This window comes from Gracilinanus agilis, chromosome 1, assembly GCF_016433145.1.
Source record: "Gracilinanus agilis isolate LMUSP501 chromosome 1, AgileGrace, whole genome shotgun sequence".
Classification (NCBI taxonomy): domain Eukaryota; kingdom Metazoa; phylum Chordata; class Mammalia; order Didelphimorphia; family Didelphidae; genus Gracilinanus; species Gracilinanus agilis.
Genome location: NC_058130.1, coordinates 579,311,789 through 579,336,462, shown reverse-complemented (window position 1 = coordinate 579,336,462; position 24,674 = coordinate 579,311,789). Strand labels below are relative to the sequence as shown.

Below are 24,674 nucleotides of genomic sequence, written 5' to 3'. Positions count from 1 at the left end.
ACTATGTTTTATCATTGTGAAATTTTCCTGTGTTCAAGAATCCTATAAATGTCACTCTAAAGTATCTTGGGTTAGACAGATGCCCAAGGGCATGAGGGGACTATGCAAGCTTGTATTTTTTCTTTCTCTAAGCTAGTAGCTTGGATTTAGATCCATGTTATCTTAATAAAATTATTTCTAGCAGAGTAATACATAAAATGCAGAGTTTAGCATTAATATTTTTTCTTCAATATTGTGTAATGAATATTGATCGTGTAGGGGAATCCTTCCTAGCCCAGGAAACCTAGAATATAATCACAGAAAGTAAGAGACGGATAAGGAAGACTTAAACTGACTGAAAAAATGCCTTTCTCCCAGTGTCTCCTTATGAAACCTATGAAAAAGTTGTTTCTTGATTGAGCTAGAAAGGGAAGCACCACTGGCCATGCTCCTGATGGCTCTTCAAAGGCTGAGCTCATCAGCAACTCAGCCAGTCTAAGCAGGACAAGAAGCAAGTGCTTGGAGGAAAAATCAGTTTTCACTTCTTCTGGAGGTAAGGGGGATTTCTCTCTTTTTCTCCTCCCTCTCTTTCACAGTGCTTTCAAGTAGCTCATACTCCACTAGTAGAGAATACCAACCTCATCCAAAAGGAAGCAGCAAGGATGCTCACTCCCTAGACAAGTACAGGCACAGAGACGTAGTGACTAACAGCAGGGAGTCTTCTCTGTGTTTGTGCCTCATTATTTCCCACACACACTCCATGTGAAGGAGAGTGAATCACAGGTTTATAGAGGGAATATTTTGCCTTCGCACTCAACCTGGTTGTTGTATGTTCCATATAACATGGGAGGAACAGGGAGAAATTGCCAAGCTCACTAGGTCTCCAAGAGCCACTATCCCTATTCCCCACACTTGCCCCTTTGTGTGTGCGTATTAATTATTCCTTTTGTTAATCTTGGGTTATGATTAGTATAGCTCTATCCACCTAGAATCTTAGCCTTAGCCTCCACCCACCAGGATGTTGCTCCCTTTTCTTTGGTCCTCTGCATCTCAACAAACCATAATCTCACTGCAGCATCCCTCTCCAAGGCTATTGCCTCAGTGTGCATTTATATTACCCTCAGAGGACAGAGAATATCAACTAGTTACAGGAATCACCCTGAGGGACTAGAATTTTTAGTACTGTCATTCATGAGCCCCCTTTATTCTCCCTGTTAACGGTTAGACAATTGGCATCAATTAACTTTTAGCAAAGAGATTTACTAAACAGGTATGATGAGAGTATTTCATAAAAAACATTCCCGCCTTGCAAAAAATTAGAAAATGAGAGAATGTCCTTCAATTGGGGAATGGCTGAACAAATTGTGGTATCTGTTGGTGATGGAATACTATTGTGCTGAAAGGAATAAAGAACTGGAAGAATTCCATGTGAACTGGAATAACCTCCAGGAACTGATGCAGAGTGAGAGGAGCAGAACCAGGAGAACATTATACACAGAGACTAATACACTGTGGTAAAATAGAACATAACGGACTTATCTACTAGCAGCAATACAAGGATCCAGAGCAAGGCTGAGGGACTTATGAGAAAGAAAACTAGTCACATTCAGAGGAAGAACTGTGGGAGGAGAAACACAGAGGAAAAGCAATTGCTTGAACGCATGGGCTGATGGGGATATTATTGGGGATGTAGACACTAAACAATATCTCTAGTCCAACTATCAATAATATGGAATTAGGTCTTAATCAATGATACATGTAAAACCCAGTGGAATTGTACGTCGGCTAAGGGGGGTCAGGGGGTTTGGGGGAGAGGGGAAGAACATGAAACATGTAAATATGGGAAAATATTCAAAATAAAAATAAAAATATAATTAAAAAAAAACATTCCCACCAAACTTGCAGTGACCTTAAATTTATAGAACTATAGAGTAGTGAGGCACACGTGTAGAGAACATATGAGGCAAAAGTTGCTAGTCTCAGAGGTCTGTATTTTCCCTTTCTGGAATCTTTATGAAGTTTGCTGTGTCTTAGCATCAGTGATGGATGCATCTTTCTACAGGGGTTGGGTCCTCACAGGGAATGGAAATGTGCTGGATAAGTAGATCTATAGTTGGATAGTTCCAGGTTGCCCAGCTGCTACCCTGGCATCACTCTTGGTCTTGCAATGATCACAATATTGCTACCTAAGCAGGTTCATCTCAAAGTTGCCACTTGGTCACCTCCTGTGAGTCCTTCTGTTGGTTCTGGTGACTCAAGTTTACTGACCACAGTTTTTGATGGGACCTCTGATGGAAGGTCCAGATATCCTAAAATCATAGAGTTGTCTGGTAAGGAAAGGAGAAGAAAAGAAACTCTCTACTCCCTCTTAAGCAATTTGAGGGACTTAACTGGTACTTCTCTACAATTTGATTAGGGGTTAGCAAACTATAATAAAACTTTGTTTTAAAATGTAAAAAGACGTCACTTAGTTGTGTGATACTCCCCCCACCCACCACTCTTCTGCCCTGGAACTAATACATAGTATTAATTCCAAGTTGGAAGGTAAGAATTAAAAAAGCAACAACATTTTACATAACAAAATGTATATCCCTGCAGCCTGTCTGCAGCACTGTATCTTGGTTGGCCGAGCAATGATCCCTAGGTTATGTGAGAAGAGAAGAGACTTCTTTAGATTGTTAGAAGATCTCAAGAGAGTTAATCAAGAGAGATAAGCTTAGACTTTGAATAGTTATAAGAAGCCCTCATAGATGCAGATTTCTGGAGAACTGGCCTCTTCTACGTTCCCTGGTGTCCAGAGCTTGCTACTCATCTCTGTTGCATGCACAGTGGCCATGCCCAGGTAAAACTGTCTTGGCAGATGGCCTAAACTAGTTTGAGAGTAACCCACAGTTCTCATACCCATCAGAGAGTTAAGGGGATCTCTGTCCCAGGCATGTGAAGGCTTCCCCCGGTGGAATGAGTAGATGAGAATTTATTCTAATGGCTATAAAGGTGGCTGACTCAGGTGCTATGGATCACTTCGAGTCTGGTCAGACATGGAAGATGCTGAGTGCATCCTGACTTGTGTCTTATCACTGGCCTTTGATGATTTTGAAAAAGAGAGTAAGACTGACAATGCTGTGCAACTCTGCCTCATTTAAATCCAATTCACTCTAGATATCGCTTGCTCCTGGATGTCACCAGGCCTCTTTAAAAACAAGGACGAATTACAAAATATGTTGCCCATGATCTTATTGGTCCTTCTCTCCTTAATTGAGTTGAAGTGTTTTATTTTGTTCTCCCGCTAAAGGGCTTCTTTATTCTCATTTATTCTTTGGTCTGCTCTAATCTGTGTAATTTTTCACAGTCTTTGCTTTCTGTTTATTTTGATAAAGAGACTTAAGATAGTCTATCAAGAAACTAATCTGTCACTAATAAGCTAAGTATTTCCCACCCTCCACCCCCACTTAGAAAAGAATCAGGGAAAGTGAAAGTAGAATATATTCTAGAACCCCAAATATTAGTTTTGTAGGCCTCCCATATTAAAGGTATTTTAGATAGGTATAATTTTAGCCCAACACTTTTTGTAGTGGGGTGAGGAAAGGAACAAGTGCTCAGCTACATCCACTTCTTGCTCCTCCACAAAGACCACAGGCTACCTTGGAGAAGTATGGATAAGATTGCCAATTGATGACATAGACAACTGAGCTATATTTTTAAGCAGCTGCCACACTCATATACATTTCATCTATAGAATCAGCAAAAGGAATAAAATTAAATATTATTAAAATAAATAAAATAATAAATTATCAAAATAATTTCTGAGCAAATATATGTGTTTTTGTTCAGTCATTTCAGTTGTGAGCCACTCTTTGTAACCCTATTTAGTTTTTTTTTCAAAGACACTAGAATGGTTTGCTATTTCCTCTGTGACTCATTTTACAAATGAGGAAACTGAGGCAAACAGGGTTAAGTGACTTGCCAGGGTCACAAAGTCAATATGTATATGAGGCCAGATTTGAATGTAAGAAGGTGAGTCTTCCTGACTCTAGGACTAGCACTCTATCCACTGAGGCACCAAGCACCAGCATATATGTGTAGCTCTTTTGGGACTATGGCAGTCCTTAAGCAGTCTATAGTATTGTGAAGATGGGATTAACTCTCCCCTTCCCATTTTTAGATTTAATCACCACAAGCATATACACTCCACTTATCCTTAAGTATGGGAAGGTCTATGACCCACATTTGCAATGGTGAGTGATGAATCAGAATTGGCTGACTGCTCCCTGGGCAGTCCTAAGCAAAGCTAAAAGCTGTACTTGGTCTATGTAAAGTAGAAGGAAGGCACAGGAAGTGACAAAAGGAAGGGTCTTTAAAAGTGGCAAGAACTTCCTTTGACCAGGTCTTTTGCCTTCAACTTGAACTTGAAGGAGCTCTGGCTTGGGACCTGGGACTGCTCTTCAATTTTTTCCTTTAGAACTACCACTTGGGTGAGTGAAAAAGGCTGACTCCCTTTCCTGGTTTTTCCTGAAAGGTACTAGCCTCCATCTTAGAGGAGGCCTTATGGCTAAAACCCTTGTATAATTTACCTCTGGGCCCCCTTTGCTGGGGCCTCTGAAACCCTGCCTGGTTTGGACCTGGCCAGAGTAATTATCTTCTCTCTCTGATTTCCTTACTTTCACTCTTTCCCTCTATTTTATAAATAAATTGCTAAAAAGTCATTCTGACTTGAGTAATAATTATGGCGACCACATTTCTCATAAATTTAGTCCAACCTTTAATTTTTATCCCTTACAGTATACCTCAAACTCAGAAGTTAAGACACAGGCAAGATGCCTAGCCCCAGGTCTCCCACTTCCATAAGGAGTGACTCCCCTTGTGGTGGTAGTATCAGTTCCCATGCTGGGAGAGGAGCCAAGGTCAGGGCTGGTCGTAGCCACTTGCCCACTCAAAGTTCCTTTGCAGGTACTCACCTCTGATTGTGCCCTCCAACTGCTTCCTAAAGTGACCAGACAGGACAATGATTTCTCCTATTTCTCTAAGTGGCAGAGCAAGGGAACACAATCAAGGACAATTTTGGTGTAGGGAGATCCCTTTCCACCTTCCAGGTGCTACTATGTGGTGTGCTTGATAGAGTCCCGGGCCTAAAATCCTGAAGAACTGAGTTCATATCTGGCCTCATCTATTTACTAGCTCTCTAGCAAACCACTCTAATCTCTTGTTTGCCTCTGTTTCCTTAACTGTAAAATGAGGATAATAGTAGCACCTACCTTGTAGGGTTCTTATGAGATTCAAATGAGATAATATTAGTATAGCATAATAATATTACATGATAATACCATACCAATATAAATGATTAATTATTAATATAATCATCAATGAATTATATAAGCATGAACAATATAATATTGTTTTTATATAAAAACATAACATAAAATCAATATAACATGTGCTTAGCACAGTGCCTGGCATATACTAGGCAATATATAAATGTTTATTCCTTTTCCCTTTTGTGTCTTTTTTCCTTGAAAACCCAGCAACTGTATTCTTTGTTTCCACATTTCTGTCACTCCTGCCAAAATTTGGGCATTTGCTCTCTCTCTTAAAAAAATTTTTTTTTCTCTAGTGACATTTTATTGTATTTTTTTTTTCCGGTTACATGTAGAAACAATTTTAAACATTTGTTTTCTGACATTTAGTGATCCAAATTCTCTCCCTTCCCAAGAGAATAAGCAATTTGATATAGGTGGGCCTATATCATGGGCCACTTGCTCTCTTGTTCCCCATCCCTAGCATCTGCTCTCATACCCGGGCATGACTATTTACTCAGGTTTTAGGAAGGAAGAGCTTCAGAGAAGAAGTACAATATATGCAAAGATCAGGAAATGTAAATTAAATCAAGGAGAGAGGGAGAGAGTCTTAACAATTTGAGGCACCAAGAAAGACTTTGCTATAAGGTTAAGTTAAGCCCTGAGGGAAGATCAGTATTTAAAGAGGCACAGGTGCAAAGAGAGAATATTCTAGGCCTATGGACAACTGTGCAAAGACATCAAGAAGGTTGATGATGTGGAATGTGGAAGGAACAGAGAGAAGACCAGTTTGCCTGAATGGTAGAATGCAGGAAAGAGAGTAATGTATAATGAACCTGGAAAGAAAGGATGTGGACAATCAGCTTTAAAGGGGGCAGGTAGGTAGTATAAGGGATAGAGAACCAGGCCTGGAGATGGGTCGGAGGTTCTGAGTTCAAATCTGATCTCAGATACTTCCTAGCTGTGTGACCCTGAGCAAATCACTTAACCTCAATTGCCTAGTCCTTACTGTTCTTCTGTCTTAGAATCAATCCTTAATATCAATCCTAAGACAAAAGGTAATGGTTAAAAAAAAAAGAAAAATGTAAACAGAGGAGTTCATATTTTATTTTAGAGACAGCAAGGAACCACTGGAACTTACTGAATAGGGGAGTTACTGGGCCAGATCTATGCATGAGGAAAATCACTCTGGCAGCATGTGAGAGGATGGATGGAAAGAAAGGAGTCAATGAGGTCGATCAGAAGGTTCTAGTCTGAGACAGAAATGATGAGGCCTCAAGCTAAGGTGGTAGCTGCCTGAGAAGAGAGAAGTCAGTCAGATGTGAGAGTGGTTGTAGATATAGAAACAGAAATAGGGAGTTTTTCTACCTGATTGGATATGTGAGGTGAGAGGGAGTGAGGTCTCAAGGATAATGCTGGTGCTGGGAAACTGGAATGGTGGTGGCTTTGAGGGAAAGAAGGAAAGAAGCCAGTTAACATACACAATTGATGGAGTGCCTACTACTATACTAAGAAAGGCAAAAATAGTCCATGCTCTTTTTTTGTTTTTAACCTTTACTTTCTGTCTTAGTAACCACTCTAAGATAGAAGGGCAAGGGCTAGGCAAACAAGTTTAAATGTCTTGTCTAGGGTCACACAGCTGGGAAGTGTCTGAGATCAGATTTGAACCCAGGTCTCCACTCCAGGTCTGACACTCGATTTACTGTGCCAACTCATTGCCCCTAGGCTTTGCTCTTAAGGAACTCACAGCCTCGTGGTACAAAAAAGGTATGTGAAGACTAAATTCAAGCTCATCACTGAGGGAAGGTCCTAGCATTAAAGGAGATCAAGAAAGGCTTCTTGCAGAAGGTAAGATTGTAGCTGGGACTTGAAGGAAGCCAGAAATTGGAAATGAGAAGGGAAAGCCTTCTAAGGTATGGGAGACCCCAGGAAAATGCCCAGAGTCTAGAGATGAAATGCCTTGTGTGTGGCACTGGATCACAAAGTACACAGTGGGGAGTAAGATCTAAGAAAACTGAAGAAGTAGAAGGGATCAGGTTATAAAGGGCTTTGAAGGCCAACAAAGGATTTCATATTTGATCCCAAAAGCAATAAGGATCACTGCAATGTTTGAATAGGGATGTGGCACGGTCAGATCTGCATTACAGGAAAATTGCTGGCTGAGCGGAGGATGGATTGGAGGAGAGACTTGAGGCAGGAAGATCTGCCAGCAGGCTGTGGCAGTAATCCAGGGATGAGGTGATGAGTGGTGGCAGTGTCAGAGGAGAGAAGGAGGTCTACAATAAGAGCTGTTACAAAGCTCAGGTCTACAGGTGCTGAAAATAAATCGGTTATAAAGGGTGAGAGATAATGAGCAGAAGAGAGTGACACAGGTTTTGAGCTGGAATTGGAAGGATAAGTGGTGCCCTTGACAATAATAGGAAAGCTAGGAAAAGAGGAGGACTTGGGAGGAAAGATAATGAGCTCAGTTTGGGATATGTTGAAGTAAAGATGTTTGAGACATTTGATAATCAGTTGTAAATGCAAGTCTAAAGATAACAGAGAAATTAAAACTGGATAAGTAGGTCTGCACAGAGATGATAATTGAATCAATGAAACTGATGGGATAACCAAGAGAAACAGTACAGAGAGAGAAGAGAAAAGGACCCAGGACAGAAGTATGGTGGATACCTGTAGTTACTGAGTGAGCCGGCAATGGAGTTTTCAAATAGGTAAGAGGATAACCATCATGTCATGAAGACCTAGAAGGGAGGGAGTAGCAATTTTGAGAAGATGGTGATTGGCAGTGTCAAAGGCTGCAAAGAAGTCACATTTAGAGGAGGAGTTCAGGAGATGAAAATTCATTTTCTTTGGATATGTTGAATCCGAGATGTCTCGTGGACATACAGTTTGGAAATGTATAATAGACAGTTGATGATGTGGAGCTAATGCTTAGAGAAGAGACTGTGAATCATTTGCAAAAAGATGAAAATGAAACCCATGGTTGCTGATGAAATCACCATGTGAAGGAGTACCAGAGAATTGGGTCCAGGACAGTCTCAGGCATGTGATATAGATGATGTTCCTAGGAGACTAGGAATCATCTTGGACTGTAGGCCAATGTTAGTCCCTGATTAAACTGAAGCAGTTCCTCAAGATAGGATTACAGGGAATTAAAGGGCATCTGCCATTGGATAAAGCAGGTACACAGGAAACATAGTTTTTGGTTGAAGAAATCAATCCTCCCCACCCACTTCACCAGTCCCCCAACCAAAGTCTAGCAACCATGAGCCTAAGAAGCCAGGCTCATCATCTCTGACAGTCAAGGAGTGAGCCAGCTTGGGAGGAAGGATGAAACTCCTAAGAATACTATTCTTTGAGGGTTCTTTGAGGGTAAGTTGGCCGCTGCTGGGCTGATGTGAAAGGCTTTCCAGTTTTCCAGACCAGCAGTCTTCTAAGTAAGAGTTGAAGCAAGGATTCCTGTTACATTCATGGTGACTTACTGGCTTGGTGAACAAGTGGCTGCAGGCTTTGGAGGATAGGGATCATCCCCAAAAGTGCCAGAAATGTGATCTTGGAGCTGTCCAAGAAGGCAAACAAATGGCTGCTGGACTTACAGATAGCAGCCTTCGCCTCCTCAAGACAATATGAGGAGTCCCAACTCTCAGCTCAGATGTTCAACTGGCCATGAGGGTTTCAACTACTCATCAAGAGAGGACTGCCTATCTGCACTGCCATGGGTAGATTATGCTCTACTGAAACTGAGTGAGCTGGCATAAACCTGTGAGCAGGTGCTGAAGACCCAAGGCAGGGTAAAGGCCTTTCTTTCTCCCCTTCCATACCTCTATTGTCTTGGACAAAGCAAGGGAAGTAATTCAGGCCATGATACCAAGTAAGGAAAAGAGTAAGAAAGGGTCCCACCAAACTCCACCATTAAGAAAATCCAGGAGAAAGACAAGAACTATCTGTTGCTTCACTCAAGAACTCTCCACAGATTATACTCTTTAACCAGGAAATAAGATCCCAATATATAATTTCTCTCTTCCATATTGCATTCCATTTTCCCACAATACTTTGAATTAGATTCTTCTTGCCATCTTGGTCCATATAGAATACTCAAAATGGTAGAGAAGATCTGGCTGTTTTAATAAACAAAATAAGTCTAAAAAAAAGAACACTCTTTTTTCTCCTCCCCCACTGACAATGGCAGATATATGTTTGCCCATAGCCTGAGAGACAACGAAAAGGAATTAGAGGGCATTGCCTTCTTAATATTAACATTTTGAGTAGATAGAGATATTTGAAGAGATGAAGCTTGGCCCCTGGACCAGGGATTCTCTTTCTTGGGAAATGGCAGGCCCCTGAGCATGTTAGTCCAAGGGAGCAAAATGAAGAAGGCTTCCCACTGGTCCTCCAGAAAGGATTCTAATTCTAAAAGTATCTGAGTCAAGGATTTCATCTGTTAGGATAGATATGCAATTTCTTTGTATAGAGGGGCTAATCTTTGACCAACTCTTCAGTCTATAAAGCCCAAAGTGTATATAATTACAAGACATTAATAGAGTGTTTAATCTAAAAAAATGTGAAACCTTTATGAATCAAGGTGGGAACACATTGATTGGCTGAACAAATATAATGGTCACATTTTTAGAAGCTTTAAATAAACTCTGAATGAATTTCAGTTTTTTGAGAGTTAAAGACATTGCGAACTGAGTCCTACTTGTGGAGGAAGCCCTTATAGGTGTCCAGCAGGTAGATTTTCTCTTATACCACCCTCAGTCATTTAGCTTTGAAAAGGAAGATGTACACTCTAGACTGACTTGGATACAGAGTCACCTGAGTGGTACTGAGAGAATTATTACCTGTGTGACCTTTGGCAAATCACCACAATGCTCTGGACCTGTATCCTCATAGGTAAAATGAGACAGTTGGACTTAATGACCTCAGAAGTTCATTCTACCTCCAAACCTATAATTCTATGAATCCAGCTGAGCAAAATGCCCAGGAGACAAGCTGAAGCCAAAGAGAGCTATGTAGGACTCCAAAAAGAGCAAGCTTCTAGTTTCTGTAATACCAGCAGTTGTGAGTTAGTTTGGCCTCAAATGTGCATGTGCCTCACTACTTTATGCCCTATTGTAAGGGTTAAAAAATTAAAGGTTGGACTAAATGTATAAAAATGTGGTCACCGAAAATATATTACTCAAGTCAGAATGACTTTTTTTATGGTAGTTTATTTACAAAAGGAGAAAGAGTAAAAATAAGGAAATAAGAGAGAGAGTAGATAATTAATCTGGGCCTGGTTGGAACCAAGCAGGGCTTCAGAAGCCCCAGCAAAGGGAGCACAGAGGTAAATTAAACAAGTGTTTTAGCCACGAGGCCTCCTCCAAGATGAGGGGCCTCTCCAGAGGCTAGTACCTTCAGAGAAGCCAGGAAAAAGAGTCACTTTTCACTCACCCACGTGGTAGTTCAGAAAGGGAGAGATTCAAGATCAGTCTCACCAAATTTCAGAGTCTCAGGTCCATGAAGCAGATCCTTCATCAGCCTCCAACTAGAACTCCAAACTCCGAAGAACTGACTTCACAGGAAGTTGCCATTGCTTTTAAAGACACTTCTTTGTGTCACTTCCTGTGTATTCCTTCCACTTTATGTGGACCAATTGTAGCTTTAGCTTTGCTTAGGACTGCCCAAGGGGCCGGTCAGTCATTTCTGATTCATCACCCACCGTAGGACACGTGGGTCACAGATCTCCCCATACTTGATAAGTGGGGTGTATATGCTTCTGGTGATTAAATCTAAAAGTGGGTCAGGGGAGGGTTAATCCCATCTTCACACTACATTTAATGATTTGTTGGGGAAAATGCACCACAGATTCATAAGAGAGATGTCTTGGAACTACTGTTCTTTCTATGCCATTTGAGTAAATGAAAATTGAGTCTATTGGCTGATAGTCAATGAGAAATACACCAATGGCTTCATGATCTAGAATAGAATAGTAGGAAGAGGAACACAACTCCTCAAAGTTAGTGCTACACCTACAAAGGGATTCGGGGAACAACTTTTGCCAATTCAGCATATTCTTTGGGACTAATAGTTTTGGAGTGTTGCTCAAGACCTGAGAGGTTAAGTAACTTGACCCCCACAGTCATGTGGCTAGTATGTGTTGGAATCTTCCAGACTTCCAGACCCTACTCTATCTATAGTACTTCACATAGACTTTTTTTTCTTCATCTCTCAAGAAAGGTTAATGATACTTGAACAACCTACCTCATTAGGTTCTAAAAGCAATCCAGAAAGCATAAAATCCTAAACAAATGTAAGCTATTATTGTTATTACTTAAGTACTTTTAAGCCAACTCAAGCTTTGTAGGAATATTTATTCTGAGAAAAGAACAGTTGGATGTAACATTTGATTAAGAATACCTTTCAAATATTGTAGCAATCAGAAAAACTACAGAATTCTATTTTCACATATACATGTCACATAAGCAAGACATTCAGTTTTTTAGTGATGAGTTCAGAACCTCCAGGATATGTTCAAACATATTCCAGTTCTTATGATATGTCTGGATTGCTCAACTTAGCCTCAGGAAATCACAAAGATATATTTATGTGCTAAATCTAGTTTCTAAAGCTAAATTCCTAAGGGTGCTGAAAATTTCCTAGTGTTTCCATAGAAAAGCTGGGATTCCTATTCCTTTGTGGGCGTTCAGTTATTTAGTTTAAACACAAAAACAAAATACTACAACACAGTGTGCTTTATTGTCCTCTATTTTGGAATATTTGTAAACTCAATGGCATGTAATATAAGTCACTGGAAAAGAGAACATTGTAGTGACTTGTATATATTTGCAACTCTTCTGCTCTTTGAAAAATAGAGTTGAATTTACATTTCCTCCAAAAGAGGAGACTCACCCCTTCATTGGCAAGTCTTAAAATTTCTATGAATGAAATTGAACATTATAGATGTAAGGATTAATGTGTTCAGCATTACTTAAATCATTTGTCTTCAATTTTCATTAGTTTCAAGTAAGATAATAAGAGAAAGTGGTTCTCAGGTTTTAATTTCTGAAGAAATTACTCCTGAATGGAGAGCTAATAGTATGAACTGCATCTAAGGGGCAGGCACTGGGCCAAATTCCCTCTTGCATCTCTGCCAATACACTTAATCCTGACCTGGAGCAGCTTTCTCTGCCAGGTCCAAAGAGAGGCTGCCAATCACTCTGAATTATGCCAAACCATGCCCTGGTTTGATTGATATTCAAGCAGAGATAAGACTAAATTCATTTTTCATTGTTATTTAAGCCCCAAATTCAAATGTGTTTTTTTTTCCTCAAAAATTTTCAAAGAGATTAGAAGTTAAATTTATTCAAGGAATTTGGAGATTTTTTTCCTTTATGATGTAGCTTCTAGAACATGCTGACATATTCTTTTTTTTTTTAAACCCTTACCTTCAGTCTTAGAATCAATATTGTGTAGTGGCAAGGCAGAAGAGCACTAAGGGCTAGGCAATGGGGGTTAAGTGACTTGCCCAGGGTCACACAGCTAAGACGTGTTTGAGGTCATATTTGAACCTAGGACTGCCCATCTCTAGGCTTCGCTGTCAATCCACTGAGCCACCCAGCTGCCCCCTTTGCTTTCATATTCTTAAATAATACTGAAGGAATTGTGATTTTTGAAGTGTAAAGAACTTTACAAAAATACAACTTATCATGGATATGTGAAATAATGCTAATGTTAATTGTATTTATGGAAGTGTCAAAATCTGTGTCTGAAAGCTTTTATTTTTAAAGACATTGTCTAGTCAGCCTGAGTCTTCTCCTGCTTCAATTTTTCTTAGTTAGAAAGCACTGTGGGAAGTAAATAAATCAATGAGTGCAGGAATTTTTAAACTAGTGCTCCATGAAACAGTGTACTGTGATGGTCTCCTTGGCTATGTGGCAAACATTTTGGAACAATGAAATTGGGAATAATGAAAGTTCCCCAGTTGCCTATTTTAACTTATCAACTCAATCACATAAAAAAAATTCACAGATTAATTTGTGGGAGTGAGAAGAGAGTTAGCCACAGGGCATGAAATTCTCTAGTTGGCCCACATGCAGAGTTTTGACTCAGTTCATTTGTTTAAATAGCCATTCTCCACTATTAAGAGATTTGGTAATAGATACTTTGCATGTTTCTTTTGCTTTTTTTTAATGGTGTCCCCCTAAAGGTCCCACTTTGTTTAGAAATTACTCATTTTGATTTAATAAATAAAATTTTGAAGTGTTCCAACTGTGACATAAAGCTGAAATAAAATTACACTGGTTGATTCTGGAAGACAAAGAAAATACAAACACTGAAGGAGTGTCTTATTCGTGAAAGTGACATCTCAACTGTTGGAAATTTTACAGGTGTCATTGCTTTTCCTACAGAAGTATATATATATACATACATACATACAAAGATCCTTCATTTCAGTGAAGACACTCTCTTAAGTAAATAAAGACCTGAAGCTCCCAAGCATCTGATTTTGATGGCACTAACCAGTTGATTTTCATGAGCAGGGACAAATTCATTGCTTGGTCTCAATCTCTGGTATGGAGTGTCTAGAAACTGGGCTGGGCTGACCCTTAGGAAGGCACATCCTGGTAATCTAAGCCTTTCTGACTTCAGAGGTAGAACCCTCTAGTATTGGTACTCAGTTTGCATAGCTTTTGAAACTTCCAGGCCAAGGTGACCAGGCATCTGGAGCAGTACACAGAGGGAATATTTCAAGGCTAGGCTTTGTCACTTCACCAGCAGAATGCCTAAAAGACTTTGCCTTGTCTGGATCATTTTGCAACTCTACGGAACCTGATGGTGCTGAGAGACCTTTGTGGCCGTTGCTGTACAATCCTGTCTGCCTCTTTGTGGCCCCATTTGGGTTTTCTTGGCAAAGATACTGAAATGGTTTGCCATTTCCCTCTCCAGCTCATTTTACAAATGAGGAAACTGAGGCAAACAGGGTTAAAGGACTTATGCAGGATCGCACAACTAGCAAGTATCTGAAGCCAGATTTGAACTCAGGAAAATGAGCCGGACTCCAGGTCTCCATTCACAGCCCAGAAGACCGCTATGGACCTAGAAGCTAAGTACTGTGTAGTTGAGGCAGTCTGGTGATGAATAGTAATACTTTAGCCTAGAGGCCCCTTTCGAGGGAAACTATTTGTTTTCTTTGACTCCCTAGCTCCAGGCTTTTTCTGTAACATTTTCCATCTTTCCATTATTATTCACCAGCACCACCCAGGGCGTGTGGCCCCTTTAAACCCAATCACATTACTTTATGGTGAAGAGATGTTTAGAGACCGGGAGGGGCATGTTTGGGTAGGAGGGTTAAGGAGAAGCAAGGTCTTTCCAAGTACTGAGTTCTGTGTCTTAGTTTGGGTCCATTCTCCGTCACTCAGGCGCCTGTCTTACCACTGCTGGGATTTTAAAAGGAAAGCACGAGTTTCTAGAACTGAGGTGAATAAAATTTTAAATGGTAGGCGGAAATGTAGTACAGCACATTCAGCTTCTTAGCTACAGAAAATAACCTGACTTTCGCTCTCTTTGTAGTGATGCTAGCATGAGAATGGCTACAATATTCTTTCCCAACAGCCCTGGTCCTTCTCCCCGCGCAGCCTCCCATCCCTGTCCAGAGCGGGTAAATCATTCCATCGCCTAGAACTCCGCGATCTCCTAAAGCCTGGGGCCCCGGTTCTCCACATTGCCTAGGGCAGCTACCCCCCGAGAATTAGATACAGCAGAGAGAGATAAAGCCAACGCGGGATGAGCCTGGGAGCCCAGAGTTCCTGCTTCTTCTTTTTTTCTTCCTATTCTCCAGTGGGATCTTAATGAAAAGGGAATGGCTGGAAGAGGAGGTAGATGGCCATAGGGATGGCGGAGGTTGCGCAGGAGACTATGAAAAGAAAAACTTGTGTAGTAACTATCCTAGAAGAGGTCGATACTGGAAGCTGTAGCCAAAAGAAAAAACGACACGGTTTCTATTTCAAAGGAGATTGCAGTCTTTCGGAGAATTGCGGGAAGTGGCGGTGAAAGTGGGGGAGGGAGGGAAGCGTGCATTTTGGGAGAAGAGAAGGGAAAAAAGGGATGAGAGGGAAAAGAGAAGGAACGAGAGAGAGAAGGAGAAAGGGGGAGGAAAGAAGAAAAGGAGCAGGAGAGAGAAGGGCAGAGATAAAGAGAGGGAGATAAAAAGAAACGGAAAGGGAAAAAGGAAGAGAGAAGTGGGAGAGAGGGAGGGAGAGTGGAGAGAGTGGGGGGAGTGGAGGGAAGAGAAACTGTCCTTGTACTAGGGCGGGAGAGTTGGCTAGGAAAAGCAAAGGCAGCAGGACTCTCTCTTTACCCTGGGGGCTCCAATGAGGAGCTGCATCCAGCCCCAGCCGGAGGAGATGCTGCTGCTGCTGCTGCCGCCGCCGCCGCCGCTGCCGCAGCCGGGTCTCCTAGTGCACCGTGGGTACCCCCAATCACTTCCTACGGACCAGGCCAATCAGGCAGCTCGGGGGCTTGCATTTTGGCAGATGCACCCCAATCTTGCTGCTCCCCTGCTGAGCCCGGGGGCTGGAGCTGGGAAGCCTCTGCGTGGGGACTAGTATCCCTGACTCCTAATGGCTCTCCTAGAATCTCTGGTCCAAGGGGCACGGCGCCTGCAGACCCGCTAAAGTGAGAGAGAGTGAAGGAGAAGAGGGCAGGCCCCTAGGGTGCATAATGAAGGTCCCCATGGGCATTCGGAGGCTGAGGTGGAAGCTCGGTAGGCGCTGCACCATTCTCTTCATTCTCTTCTGGACCGTTTGCTGGGTGCTAGTGGCCACACTTTTCCTCCAAGTCCACAGGAGCGTCTTTTCTGAGCGCTGCACAGACGAAAAGAGCCGGAGGATCCTGGCTGGGCTGGTATGTCCTGTCTTGACCCTGTTCTGTCCCATTCTATTTTCCTCTGCGCCCATCCACCTTGCTCACTCCCTGCCACCCTCTCCTGGGAGCGCGAGTGCCTCGGGATGAGATGGCTGGAAGAGGGGTAGAGCCACTAGATGAGGATCTGCTGAGCGTTAAACTCCAGGGATAGGAGCCTTGGATTTTTGACTTTGGATTCAGTTCCATCTCTTTCATCCCCAGGGGCGCCTAAGGCTCACATTACTCTGTCCCATCAAGGGGGAGAAAATAGTATGCCAAGCTCCTCAAACAGGGCTCTCACTGCTGATTTCACAAACATATAGTATTTAGAAGACACCCTCCCCATCCACACAAACAGGATTTGGAAAGCAGGTGTGAACATAATTGTCTTTATTTGAACACTGAATGCAGATATAACCCTGCCTGTGTCATGGATAGGATACAGGTGTGTACAAATTCCTATTTTCCTTATGCTTTGTGCCTTCATTGTAAATCAGGATTCATTGTAAAACTAGATCTGATATACCTTTTCAAGAGATTTCACATATCTAGTAATTGGCAGCATCCCCAATGATTACAACTCTCATTTGGATAATGCTTAAAGAAAGTTTGTGAACTGCTTTCCTCCAAAAACCTGGAGAGTTGGCTAGTGAGTGCAAGAATTGGTGCCAATTTTACAGATAAGGAAACTGAGATGCATTGACTTGGCCGTAGTCACCCACCTAGTAAATGCCAAAGCAAGGATTTGAGCCCAGATTTCATAAAAACTTCATGTGAATGCAGGCCAGAATAAGATGGAGTGCCTAGCCACCTAGAATGGTATAGGAGAGCAGAAGCAAAGAAGTTCATAATGTGGAGGTGGCGTATTTGTAATGGATTTCTTTTTCTCTGTTGAGAAATTCAAAAATATTTAACCTCCATCTACCATTTTGTCCTTTATTTCAACTGCTCTGTTTTTCTCCTGCAGTCCATTACATTTGACCTTCAGATGATTTCCTCCCGTTAAGCACAGGGTACATAGAGTTCTAGAACCCAACATGATTCCTGTCTATGGGAGCCTCAGAGCACCAAGGCTAAGGGTCCGATTGCTTTGTAACAGAAGGCAAAAAAGCAGAAGAGCTGAGTCAAGGGAATAGCTCAAGGAAGCTCTTTCTTCCCAAACTCCTTTGTTTCCTTTACTCTTCTTAGACAGCAGTTACTGTCAGTTAAATAAGATAGAGAGCTTAAGTGCTTAGACTAAACAATTAAAGCATCTTCTAATGGATTAAAAAGATATAGTGGCAAAGGTGAGCCAATTAGTTAAAACTGGCATCTGCTGGCAGAACAGAAATCCGCAGTTGCTATAAAATAAGATTTTATCTTTGGCTGGTTCAAAATGTTTCTAATTTCTTACTCCTTCCATTTAATCCAGAATACTAAACAAATAAAAGGATGATGATAGTGAAGGAATAGACCCCTTCAGAAGGAAGATAGAGGAGGATAGTGACAACGGTTGTTTAAGCATTTATTGAGTGAATACTCACTTCAGAAAAGTGCACATGTAACTGTTGGCCTTAAGAACTATCACTTTTTTCTTTATTTCTTCCTATCAACCTTTAAGAAATAGACTGAAATTTCAGCCCAAGGGTGCAGTGATGTTTGCTTCCTCACCAAAAGATGGAAACAATGTTTTGGGGATAAAATATTCATAAGAATGTACGCATATATACAATTAATTGGAAAAAAATGAAGGAAACAAATTACATATGAAAATGCTCAGATTAAACAAGTAACATTCCCCAATTGAACCAGACTTGATGAATAAGCCATATGTTGGTGAAGTGCTCATTCTTGTTTACATAGTGCCCTTTCTTATGTAAATTCATTTGTGCCATGCATGATCTCTGCCCCAGAGCTCCCAAGAGCTTCCCTAAACTCCATACAAACTCATTTTCTTATTCCATTTACACTTTTCCATACTTACTCATCTTTCTCATCCCTTCATTCTTATCCTTCGTCCCCAGTCAGTTCCTTTAAACCACTAAACAAAAACTAAGGGTCTGTCTGAAATAGCTTTTGAAAAGTAATAGTTTAAAAAAATTTTTTTAAGTGCGTAGATTAAATGGAAAGCTAGCTTCGGTTAAGTGGAATGAAGCCTAATGGAAACTAAATAATCCATTAGGAAAGCAAGTAATTGATAATCATTAATTTTCCAGAGTTCCATGTAATAAATGAAGACTAATTATGCTCAGGAGCTCTATCAATTTATCTTAAATGGCAACTCTATTGGATTTTTTTCTAACTGCTCTGACCTAGAACTGAAAAGGTCCGTTCTCTGCCTGCTGTGGTGCTAAATATTCCCTGCTGCCAATAGGGCAATTATAAAATCCCAGTGTTACCTTCCCCAGAATTTATTTGACATAGATTCAAAAGACAGTCAGGCTTGCTCTCCCCTGAACTGACATTTAAGCCAAAGTTAGTTGGGCAATCCTGATTGTGTCAGTTGGTCCTCATAAATCAAAATTTATTCCTCTCTCAATCTATTCCAGTCTGCATTGGCTCTTGGGAACCCTCCCTGTGCCTTTAGATTAGATTTTCTTTTAAACGGTTTTAAGTTACTCTCAGCCCTAATGTCCTTCCCTCAGAACATTCAAAAGCCCAGAAGAGCTAGTTGGTGGTAGCTTCTGTGGACCCCGATTAGATTGAATCTCTCAGTTCCTCGACTCCCCAAGCAGCTTTCAATTCAGCTCAGTTTAGCTCTTACACTTCATAATAAAAGCGGTTGTTATTTTTCTGACTTGCCTCCAGATTCTCATTAGCTTTCCCTCTGAACACCACAGCGCATAAGCAACAGCCCTACTGGCTGAGCCAAAAAGAAACCTCTTCCTGGCTGAGCCCAAAAGAATTATGATAAATGTGTCCCAGTGGGAAGCCTCTCCTTGTATTCTGTCTATAACAAGCTCTGCAGGTGGTATTTCTTGGAGGAGCATGTGGATGAGAGAGTGTGACACTAGGATTAGCACGCACAGTAGCAGGATAAACAGGCCTGGAGGTGTGCATTAATAGGCAAAGAGCAAAATTAGAGACCTGAAGGAAACAGGCCAGGGAAGCTCCTTCCCCGCCACCACTCGATTCTGTTCAGCAAATATGAAGCACTTTGTATGGATGAGGAACGTAGGAAGTCAGCCTGCTTTGGTGGAGAGTGCAATTTGGGGGCCAAAGTCTGGGTTTTGAGTCCAAGCTCTGACACTATTTGTGTGACTTGTGAGTAAGTCACCTGCCTGATCTTGTGCACATTTTCTTCAACCGTTAAGCAGTAGTAATTATGCTTAGGTTATATGAGAGAACATATATAACAGCCTTTGTGGACCCAAAGTGTGCTCTGTGATATGAGTTATGATTAAGGAACATGAAGATAAGTAAGAAAGGCTTGTTTATAACAAGAATAGTTGACATTAATAGAATACCTTTGGGTTTAAAAAGAGCTTTAAATACATGATTTCATTTGATCTTTTTTTTTTTTTTTAAACTCTTACTTTCTTAGAATCAATATTGTTAAATGGTTCCTAGGCTTTTAAAGGGCAACAAGGCAGTGGTGGGAGGTGGGGGTGGATAAGTGACTTGCTCAGGGCCACACAGCTAGGAAGTGTCTGAGGGAGCCATCTTCTTTGATCTTCACAAAAATCCTTGTTTAGAGTTTGTCTTATACAAATTTTGTGGTTTGGTCATATCTAACTCTTTACGACTCTACATGGGATTTCTTGGCAAAGACACTATGGAGTGTTTGCCATTTCCTTCTCCAGCTTATTTTACAGATGAGGAAACTGAGGCAAAAAGGATTTAAGTGGCTTGTCCAGGTAAGTGTCCGAGCTCACATTTGAATGCAGGAAGATGAGTCTTTCTGACTCCAGATCAGGCACTCTATCTATCTAGCTGCCCAAGAGTTACTGTCACTTAAGTAAAGATAATACTGTACTTCAATGATGGGGTTAAACAAATACTAAAGAACAGAGTGGCAGTTAGAAACATTCCATTCAGTCAAAGGGTCTGTCACTTATTCCTTTTTTGACTTTGGACAAGTTTCTGGACCCATTTCCTTGACTGTAAAATTAGGTTAGACTGGATGAATTCTATTGTCCCTTCTAGCTGAAAATCTGGTAGAATGTAAATTCTTTGAGGACAACTGCCATTTCATTTTGTCTCCCCACAATATTATACAATTGTATAATGCATGTGCTTTATAAATGCTTGTTATTTTTAGAAATCTAGAATCCTATGACTTAGTCCTAGCTCTGCTACAAATTCCCTAATATTTCTTTGGACAAGTCCCTCATCCTCCCTAAACCTCAGTATTCTCATCTGTAAAACGAGTGAGTTTTGACTGGATGAGTCTTGAAGTTTTTTTCCATTTGAACTATAGGCTGTAATTTAAAACGATTTAATTAATTAATTATTTTAGAGTGGTTTTCCATAGTTACATGATTCATGTTCTTTCCCTCCCTCCTCCCCAGAGCCAACGAGCAGTTCCACTGGGTTTTACATGTATCATTGTTCAAAACTACAGGTTATAATTTAGAAACAACTGGCATTGTTCCAGAATAGGGTGGCCCTCTATCCTGAAGTTTGTGCTCTTCCAAGTTACCATACATCACTACTTTCTGCCGTACTTTTTAGCTCACACCATAATAGCAGCAAATATATTAGACTCCCGTCCCCTTGCCTACAAAGTTTCTAGGACTCTGCTTTTGCAGTCGACTATGGCTGGAGGCAATGGCAGGCTAACAAGTGTTATGCCATGGTTGATAATTTATAGTCCTGGCAGACTGCTGGGCCATGGTAATAAGCAAAGCTTAAGAAGAAAAAAGAAAGAGAAAGCCAGAAAGAATGACTTTGGCTACTGTATTTCTGGTCCATTCAATAATGAAAAACCCCAGCTAATGTCAGAGAATATTTTATCCTTCCATTCCAACTGGCATTTAAAAAAAGTTTTCCTTTTTTATTGTTTAGAGAATTAAGAAGTTCAAACTTCTCTTTTGTGTGTGGCTGGGTTTTTCTTCAGTCCACTGTAGTCATCTAGGTTTGAAATTCATTTTCAATAACATAGCCTAAACCAACTTACTCAATTATGGGCTGTCAAAAATCCACTGTACCAACAACATTCAAGTCGGATTCCAGAAAGCTCTGATGAGAATGATTTCATTTCCCTGAAAGCTTTGATTGGGACTGTACTTATATAGAGTAGACCCAAAGTCTTTGGGAAGTTTTCGGCTTTAAGAACTGCTCTAAAACCATATTAAGCTGTGTAGAAGAGGGGATGGGGAGGGAGAGAAAAGTTGCGTATTGTAGCAGTTTAATATTATGAGATACCACAAAGTACAAAATTGCCACTTGTGAAAAGCCACATTAGCTATGATGAAATGTAGACCTTGTCAATCCAAGTAGCAATACAACGCCACTTAAAAACTCACAACTCTGTTGGACTCTGACAGGACGGCCTTCCTGACCTTGTCAACAGATTCAAGATTAGGGTGGATAAGAATTGTTTCTCCCTTAAAGCTAGCTGGAGAATAATTTAGGGAACCTGTGAGAGCTGGGACAGGGTCCTGATGCATGTGTGAATCATCCATCACATGTATAAATGGGCAGCTGAGTCAGCTCTGGATTAAAGTCAGTAGTGTTTGAATGTAAAGATGCTTTCTACTAATATTTTCATGAACATTTATTTATTTTTAAATTCCTAATTTTTAACTGAATCTATTTTTTAAATCAAAATTTTTACCAGGGTTATACATGTATTAGCATGCAAAACCTATTTCCATATTATTCATTTCTATAAGTGAATAATCTTATAAAACCAAAACCCCAAATAATATACCCAAATAAACAAGTGATAAAAGAGCTTCTTTTCTCCTTCTCCTCCTTCTCTTTCTCCTTCTCCTTCTCCTTCTCCTTCTCCTTCTCCTTCTCCTTCTCCTTCTTTTCCTCCTTCTCCTCCTTCTCCTTCTCCTTCTCCTCCTTCACCTTCTCCTTCTTCTTCTCCTTCTCCTTCCCCACTTCTGTCTTAGAATTAATAACTATGTATTGATTCCAAGGCAGAAAAGTGGTAAGAGTTAGGCAATGGGGGTTAAGTGACTTGTCCAGGGTCACATGGCTAGGAAGTACCTGCAACCATATTTGAACCTATGGCCTCCTGTCTTTAGGTCTGGCTCTCAATCCACTGAGCCACCCAGATACCCAATGATTGATATATTGATATATTGACTTTTTAGGCAAATAGAGTTAAGTGTCTTGTCTAAGGTCACATAGCTAGGAAATGTCTGAGGTCAGATTTGAACTCTGACTTCAAATTCAGCATTCTATCTACTGTACCTCCATTTGCCCCTAGGAAAGGACTTCTTAAGGAGGCAACACCAGCAGAGCTCTAGAAGGAATTAGGGGTCCAAGAGGTAGAAGTATGAAAAAAAAGAGCATTTCAAATATGGGAGACAGTCAAGACAAGTCTATATATAGGCAGTCACTAAGTTCCACTCTGTGCCACTGTAGCCGCTGTGTTAGGTGCGGGGTGTACAGGGGAAGGCAAAAACAGCCCCTTCCCTCAAGGAATCAAAATCTATGGAATATTCTGCTCCAATAGGTGGAAGCAGGAGATAGATGACCTGTTTGGTTTGGGGAGCAAAAAATAGACTAATTTGATGAAAGCATACAGTGTGCAAGGGGAAAAAATATGTAACCTACTTAAAAAAAAAAAAAAAAAAACAACAGGCTAACAACAGGTTGTGATGGGCGTTCAATGCCAGAGAGGGGAGTTTGTATTTGATCCCAGAGGCAAAAGGAGACAGTGCTGCTTCTTGCAGAGAGGAGTGACATTGGCAAATGTGTGGAGGACGGATTGGAGAGAAGAGAGAATGGGCGCAGGAATATTAATAGGAAGCTACGGAAACAGTCCAGGAAAGAGATGGCTCAGGCAAAACCAGGGTGCTTTTTCTTGCCAATAGTGAAAAGGTGCAGATGAAAATTGGTTTTATGGACAATTACGCTCTGATGAAAAAACTGACTCATACTCAAGATTGAAACATAGACCTCTTTATGTATAAAGGAAACCTTGATTCAGGGCTTTAGGGAACAATGCAACTAATCTAAAACTTAGCAAGTTAAATAATGTTTAGCTAAAAAGGATAAAATTAAGTCTTAATTGCTTTTAGTGCAATGAAAATATCTTAAGTTAATTTCATTTTTAGAATTCAATAGCATTTCCCTCCTAGAATTGTTTTGAATATCAAACCTGGCACATAGTAATAGGTTTTATAGAAATACTAATCATTATTATTATTATTATTATTATATTTTGAACCATATTGGCTTTTAAAAGCGCAAGTATCTGAGATAGCTGAAGAAAGGAGAAGAAATAGGATAACCATAATTCAAAACACCAAAATCTGAGCCTTTGGGATTCATCTAGCAGAAAATCCAGCAGTGCTATGAATAATCTTTATTAAGAACAAGTGATGTCATTTTTAATGTTATACCTGAGAAGTACAGATGAAGTATACTAGTACTTTTGTGCCTCTTAGGTGCCTTTTGCTAAGGAAAATCTCTAATTACATTTTTTTACAAATAAGGAAATTACCAGGGTCTTGGGATGTCAGATCAACCCAAACCAAGTTTCTCCCTTGCTCCCCTGCCGACAGACAATATGGCGAAATGAAGCACTTGCCAGCAGAGTTTCTATGCAGGTGGGGAACTAATTAGCACTGCCTCTGGTCAGTGTCATTTCTCGATTTTGGCCTTCTCAGTATGTAACGATAGAGAAGTATTTCCTTCCTTGTTGCTGGGCACTGGCTCCCAAAGACTGAAGTCACAAGGATCTTTTGTAGGCTAGGCTCTTTTGGAAACCACAATCCAAAGACTGGTGACTAATGGTACTTTTGTTCATATATATCCTGCCCATTTTAATTCCATTCTGTGTTCCAGATAAAGATTAGTTTTTACTAGGTTTAAGTTGTGTATTTTCCAACATCACAGGGAATCCATTTTAATAATTATCAGGCTTTTTAGTTCATTTTTCAATTAAAAAATGTTTTTACTGCATTTTCACATCAGACTTTCTATACAAAGATAACCACACTGAATAAATAACAGATGAAATGGAGAAAAAAGTAATAAGGAAATGGATATCACCAAGTCATTTCCTGCATCCCTATCTGGCCCATCTCCTTAATCACTGGTCATGTTCACTTACTCTCCAAATGTCATTCTCTCTCCAAGGATCAACTTGTAGCTGCAATTCTGAGACTCAGAATGATCCCAGAGCAGTCTGAAGTAGCAGCAGCAATTCTTTTGAAAGTGGAGGCATGGAAACAATTATAGGCAGAGAGGGTGATTGACAAAGAGAGTACTGTTTCCTTTAGATGGTACATTTGATGACCCCCAAACTTTGAGATGGTGTGCCAGGGGTAATAATAGAAGAATGGAAGTTTACCAAAGCTGTATTAAATTTCAAGGAATACACAGGGTGTATATAGTTTTAAAAACACACTAATG

The 24,674-nt window shown here is 40.6% G+C and overlaps 1 protein-coding gene across 1 annotated transcript in view; it reads left to right on the top strand.

Moving 5' to 3' along the window:
• The first annotated feature begins 15,971 nt into the window (after positions 1 to 15,971).
• The window catches only part of DIPK1C (divergent protein kinase domain 1C), a 28,051-nt gene continuing 19,348 nt past the window's right edge, over positions 15,972 to 24,674 (top strand). Inside the window, exon 1 of the mRNA XM_044658101.1 lies at positions 15,972 to 16,154. Coding sequence (XP_044514036.1) covers positions 15,972 to 16,154 — 183 coding nt within the window. The remainder of the gene's footprint in view (positions 16,155 to 24,674) is intronic.